At 39.1% G+C, this 7264-nt stretch overlaps 1 protein-coding gene across 1 annotated transcript; it reads right to left on the bottom strand.

The window, feature by feature from the left end:
• Window positions 1-1738: 1738 nt before the first annotated feature.
• LOC124633709 (cAMP-dependent protein kinase catalytic subunit 1) lies at window positions 1739-6416 on the bottom strand. Its single transcript, XM_047169017.1, has one exon. It carries the CDS (start codon window positions 6091-6093, stop codon window positions 5032-5034), a length of 1062 nt encoding a protein of 353 aa, XP_047024973.1. The 5' UTR covers window positions 6094-6416; the 3' UTR covers window positions 1739-5031.
• Window positions 6417-7264: the final 848 nt, after the last annotated feature.

The raw sequence follows: 7264 nt of genomic DNA on the forward strand, positions 1-7264 counted from the left end.
TTCAAATCGATATGCTGCTGAATGCACATAAAGTGCAAAGATAAGAAAGAAAACTGAAAGGTGGTGTAGGATCGTATTAAAACTACAAAATGATTGCTTCTTGGCGAGAGATCGTTTGGCACGTGTTTTGCAAAAGCCCATGTTTCAACTAAACATCTATTGTGTAGATTGATAATGATCCTACTTCCCACAAGGTGGATCGCGTGACAAATCAAAACATATTCTACTGTAACAACGCTGTCGCTGTCACTTACGAAGATTTTACTACAATTTTGCTTGTTTTTGAGATTTTACATCATCTCTGATTACAGGCGTCAAACAACTATAGCAGTTATGACTAAACTTATTTCTTATGGGTTTCCGATGGCGTTATCAAAAACGAAATTCTGTCTAAGACCTTATGATTTATAAGGGATGAATTCTTGAACACAAGATAACATTATTTTTAGCCACAAATGACAGATCGAAAAGGCGAAAAGATTGAACTATTTCATACTATAATGAACTAATAACAAGTATGTACCTAGGTAACATACCCAATGTGTATTTATGCCAAATCGGTAGTGTAATCTAAGGTTATCGAACGTTACAAAATGATAATGCCTAGAAGATAATATATTACTTACAATAAACACCAAATTAATGTGGCATTACATATAAATTAGATAATTTATTAAAAGTTGGGTATTTCTGCGTTATAAATAAACAGTAAAGCGATCAGTTTTACATTTTGTTTTGCCTTAATGTCAGCAAAAAGGTATGATTCAAAGACGTGAAGCAAGTACCTAAACATTTTCGAATGAATCAGTACCTAACCATAACACCTACGTAAACATTAAAAAGAGAATTTCATGAAGATGCCTTCCACAAAGCTTATTACAAGCAAAATGTTTTAATAGTAACGTGGTAACTCATTCGCGTTTAAATATTTGTCCGTGCAGTCATCCTGTATTCGCTACAGAATTTCAGACAATCATAAAATGTTAATTTTTAGAACACGTTTGAATTTAATGCGGCGTATTGTTTTGGTTGGAATAAACATTGCTGGAGAATTGCGACATTCAGCTATTTCATGGTTATTTCGAACTTTTTCAAGTTAGACCTTTTTACTGCATTTTATTTTGAAATGACACGGGTAATGTCAAAGCAAGCTCGAGGTCCGTTATTTTTTTGAGTTTATCGGGGCCCCTGGTTTGAGGTGAGAACGTTTTCTGCCGTAATTCATTCTACAGTAAGTACATTTATAAATAAAGATATCACACACATGAATACATGAAAATTTCCTACCGACGTCCAACAAAAACATTGAAGTCAATTTTGCGTGATTGATGGCAGACAAAAAATTCAAGACGTCTGTTGATTAGTAAGAAATGGTCTTCACATCCTGACATTAGCACGAAAATAATTGTGAAATATTGCAGCTTGTATAGAAACAGTGAGCGGTGAAACAAATCTTTATCTGTCTGGCAATGATGAAGAGCGTACGGGCGGCGCGGAGCATTCCACTTTATTAGGAAGCCACGTATTAAACCGGCCCGCCCCACGTGCTACTGCCGTGCTCCTGCAAACGTGCGAACAACGTCAAACAATACAACACACGTATGCCTCGGCGAATATTTTATCTTCGACGCACCAAGCCAACTAGCATACGTCGGAAAGCAGATGTGCCAAAAACATACACTCTACAACAACACTGGAATAGAACAGTTTATCACAGTTATATAAAATCAAACCATTGTTTACTGTTACATCGATATTTTAATTTCATCGTAATTTTATGGAAGATCAATACATGGTGACAAATAATTACTGAAATTAACTGACTTTTTACACTTGAACTTTCAATGCTATAGGCACTCGATATAATAGATCTAGATGTGAACATTTGAATATTTAATACGCACAGATATAAAAAGACGACGGTTCGCAAATACACATACGGTCACACTAATGTTTATAATATCCAAAATGGCTTAAAATGTTCACATTAGAACGTTCATATTGTGTCGATGAGCAAGTTATGAAGCTAATTGGAATGAAAGACCGCGGTTATCAAAGCTGATACCGAATCTCCTAATAACTGGGGATACGATCACTCTACAGTTATATACAATGACTGTAACGAAGGGTACACATCAGATACTCTTATTAGTCGATACAATATTTAAAAATTAAACGCTGCGTTGACACTACTAAACTGCACGAGTTAGATTTCGCGATTTTGAAACAACAGCGTTAGATTGGTTAAACAATGTCTAATTGGTGAATGTCGCTTTCTTACAAAGTAGCAAATAATTCATTAGTCCTCAGGCAAACTGCTCAGATAATAGAAAATAGATAAGCTTCTAGTAATAAAAAATAACTGCCTCTGAGAACAATGTCTCGAAAGCCATCTGAGAACTGTTAATTAATAGTTTGCCTTCGACTCAATGATGCCAGATGGAAATGTGGCGTGATATTCACTTGAAGCTTGGCCATACCAGCATGGGTGCATTGCGTGAGCAGTTTTGATGTATCAAATTCTAAGAAAGATGGCACACCAAATGCTGTAGATTTGCGATCTGCCATACATTTAGTGTGATATCTCAGACAGAATTTCACACATCTCCCACTGCACAATACATTACACTCAATGCAGTATGCCTTTAGACTTGGTATGCTCTCATTTAGAACTTTGAAATTAACTAATCTAAAAACTCTACTATCTATATCTTAATAAATATTCTAAGTGTTTGGACACAAAGCGTTTAACATTGCCACTTCTGAAACAGCGTTTAGTTAAAAAAATAACAAGTATGAAGTGACTAGCTACTTAAGTATTGTTCTACTATTCACTGATACTTCGAGACTTACTTTATGACTTAATTAAACGGTGCAAAGTTTAATACTGACACAATATGCAATAAGAGTACCGATTTAGCACAGCAATAAATAGTTGTATACAAGTGGGTAGGCAATGATTTTTTTTATAATAATAAAGAGAATAAAAACATTAACAATATGATCTAAATATTTACACAGCAGGACCATTTCCAAAAAATATAATTATGGCACCAAATAAAATTATAGGTATTGATTTTAAGACCTATGATTAATAAAATATAAGAAAATCATGATTTCAAAGGATTCAAAATTTGTCAATAGACATTTCACCACAAGACATTGTTTACATAGCACAGTGCTTAGTAAAAAAATGTATAAATAAGCAATTTCTTTGAATACAAATTCATAATTGAAGTTTGACATTGATTGATCATAGAAAAGATTGAGAATGCATCATTTACAATATACATTGACTCAAAATAATTAATTTAGTGTACAATTTGATATGATTTTACAAGTAGTTATTATCATAAGTTGACCAGTTCCAATTGTAAGAACGAGGACAGTACTAACTCAAAGACGACAATCATATGCATGCATCAGACATAGCTCAAGTCACATCAGTAACATTTTATAATAAATATGAATGTGCACAGAGCAGTTAAGTAACCTTCCCATGATTTCAACCTAATAACTATTACCACAGACGCTCACAATGTACACAATGTAAAATGCACTACGAATTACTAGATATTTATTTGTACAGCCTGAATTCAAAGTCCTACAGCTAATAGCTAACAAACTTTATAGTAAACATTGCCAATTAATCATTGCTGTATCACACACTCCAGAGAATGGTGGGATCCAAATGAATAGCTGAACCTGATCGTAATGATATTAGTCCTCATTATACAGCTTATTGATACCATCAGTCTCAATGACAAGATATCGACGCGGCGCCGCCGCGCTTCAATGATCTAACACTAGGTACCTTTAAACATATTCCTATTCTTAATGAAAACAATATCTCATATATAAAAATTCTCTCATGTCTTATTTTGTGCTGAATACCAAGTTGTAATGTATAAAACTATAAACATTTAACAGGACAGAAATATTGTTGCAAATTGGAATATGTTTAAATGAACAATATTTATTGCTTTTTATTCATAAACTGATGCTAGCAATAAGGCCAGGTCATAGCACAGTTTGTCGAGGCTGACTTTAGAATAGATGTATTCATGCACTTCTGAATGGTTGACTCTACAATTAACATAACTACACTTAAACCTACAAAATAAGGAACTAATACAAATTATACTTAATTCAAATGAAACCTCACATCAGATCACAAACACAGGTCAAATTGCACATGTGAACACAACTACAATATGAATACATATACAATAAATTAATCTCTTCAATAGTTTGATGTAGTTATAGTTCCTTAGTTAAAAATATCAACTGATACAACAATATTAACACTATAAATAAAACCAATAACGAAATGTCAATTAATTAGAACCTATACATAATAATTAATGATAACATTCCATCAAGATAAGTAATACAGTTTAGGAAAATTCAATTCAGTAATGTACTAAAGTATTAGTGATGGTCGTCGTAATTGCTCTAAGTTGATGAACAAGTGATGTAATTAGATAAAATCCAAATTGAGAAGTTCCACCGTGAATCTTAAAAGCAACAAGAAAAATTTGATCATAATTACATATTATAAAATTGTATTCTCGATTCCGTAAAAACAATAAAAAATATTATATAATAATAAAGCTCACCACATCCCAATGCTATCAACAGCAAACTACCGAGTACGGTATGAGCGACCGGTAGCAAGACATTGAGTGCTGGAGTAACGCTGCGGTACAATGTGTCAGTGGTAACACTCGGGATATCACCAGAACAAGGATCACTTCTGCTTCTCTACCTGCTCTATGTTATGTCAACTTGAAAGGGCACTAAGCAAATGAACGCCACCGAAATATCGGAAATCAGTTCTACTATCATCTTGCCTACACTCCAAATTTGATCCACATGGGGTGCCAGCCAGGGGCCGCCTCAGCGTCTATAATCACCCAAAGCTGCGGCAAAGAGACGCACACGTCACCGTTCCACGACCACAATGTCACGGAAGATTCACTAAAAACACCTACTGAGGGGAGTGTCCGCTCGCAGGCACCAGCTACGCGCTCAGAACTCGGCGAACTCCTTCGCGCACTTCTCAGTCGATGAGATACGTAATGCCTCCTCCTCGTAGTCGTCGAAGTTGCTGGTGTCGCCCGGGCCCTTGCAGCGCGGGATGAACGGCGCCTCGATCTTCTTCTGGAACACGGCGATCCAGTCGGTGCTCGCGAACCATTTGTGGCCTTTTATGTCGTTCACGCCGGCTTTCAGGTTGCCGTAGCGCTTGGTCAGATCCACTTGCAATAGATTACGGAGCAGATCCTTCAGATCCGAGCCGAAATGCGAAGGGAAGCGGACCTTGCCCGAAACGATTTTTTCGTAAATTTGTATAGGCTGGTCGGCGAAGAACGGCGGATAACCAGCCGCCATTTCGTATACTAGGACGCCGAGCGCCCACCAGTCGACGGCTTTGTTATAACCTTTGGAGAGGATGATTTCCGGCGCGAGGTACTCGGGTGTGCCGCACAGCGTCCACGTACGGCCTTTGACGCGCTTTGCGAAACCAAAATCTGTTACTTTGAGGTAGCCTTGCGAGTCGATGAGGAGGTTCTCGGGCTTGAGGTCCCGATAGATGAGGTCCAGGTAGTGCAGGTACTCGAACGCCAGCACGATCTGCGCCGCGTAGAAGCGAGAATGCGGCTCGGAGAAGCGCCCCACCTTGCGCAGGTGCGAGAACATCTCACCGCCAGGCACATACTCCAACACCATGTACAGGTTCGAGTTGTCCTTGAAGTGGAACTTGAGGCTCACCAGGAAAGGGAAGTTGATGGCCTGAAGGATTCGCTTTTCGTTTAACGTATGTTCGACCTGCTTCAACTTAACCACTTTCTGTTTATCTAATATTTTCATAGCATAATATTCTTTCGTAGGTTTATGTTGGACTATCATAACCCGACCGAACGAGCCGGTACCTAATGTTTTAATTCTCTCGAAATCGTTCAATCCGGCGGTGTTGGTAGGATTCTTCTTCCATTTCTCCTCGAAATCCTCTTTGGCCTGGTCAAGGAATTCCTTGACGCTTTCGGCGGCGTCCACCTTCTTATTGGCGGTGGCAGCATTGTTGCCCATGGCGCACCCCAGAGACTGGTCCTACACCCTCGATTCGCCGTTATTAGAGGCCGCCTTGCTGCACTAATCGATGCCTGCTGTGCGACCGCGTAAGAAACGGGGCAGGTCAACACAAACCAATTTGAAACACATACATTCTCAATTTTGATATCACGACACGTCACGAAATACACTCAATGCAGGTACACATTGACACGATTCCTACATATACGGAAAATCACAAAAACTACTTTGTCACATTCACAAGAATAAAATGGCTTCCACAACCGGACTCGATCGACAGAGCGAGATCGAGCGAACGATTCGCTCACGGGTGGCGGTGAATTAAAAAAATGTTACCAGAACTTCAAGACTTTTCTACTAAAATGCTGAAAAAGCTACTAATTTATAAACGTACCGTGAAGATGTTTTCTCATATTAAGCCTAATTTAATAATATCAGTTTTTCTGTTAAGCATACAACATGTAAATACATGTATATTCCTTAGTTTCACTCTTTTTTTGTAATGATCTAGGGAAATCCGAGACAAGGATAATCGATTGCGTTAGGTATTAAAAAATCATCCATCGAAAGTTAAATCAGAATTATCGATTTTAATGTCATCAATCTCTATTGATACAATGTCCGTTTGCCATTATTTAAATTTATAAATTAGCAGCACGCATGGTATGAACTGTCATGGAAATTATTTTATCGCTCAAGTTAATTATGTCGCCATTGGATATCAATGGAATCTCATTGCAGTTTTACCCTTAGCGGGCATTCTGCTACTAATATGTATAAGGGTGCGTCCACATCTGGCGAATGCGCAGCACGCGAGCCGATCGCGAGCTGTCCGCGAGCTGCGCGCGTGCATTTTTGTTCGTGCGCCGCTTCTGCGCCGCCCGCGCGCAGCTCGCGCGCGACCTAAGCGCCGCACGCGAGCGGCGCGCAGGCGGCGCGCGACGTCTGCCATCTTCGATAGTACTGAGCCAATATACGGAACTTTAAGGGCGAGAACTGATTGCGCGCAGATCGCGCGCCGCTCGCGCGCTCTATACGAGCCTTGCGTGAGTTGCGCTAAAGAGGCGCACCGAACTATTGCAGTGACTGCACGCGCGCAGCTCGCGGACAGCTCGCGATCGGCTCGCGTGCTGCGCATTCGCGGCGCATTCGCCAGATGTGGACGCAC

Source organism: Helicoverpa zea, chromosome 10 (assembly GCF_022581195.2).
Source record: "Helicoverpa zea isolate HzStark_Cry1AcR chromosome 10, ilHelZeax1.1, whole genome shotgun sequence".
Classification (NCBI taxonomy): Eukaryota; Metazoa; Arthropoda; class Insecta; order Lepidoptera; family Noctuidae; genus Helicoverpa; species Helicoverpa zea.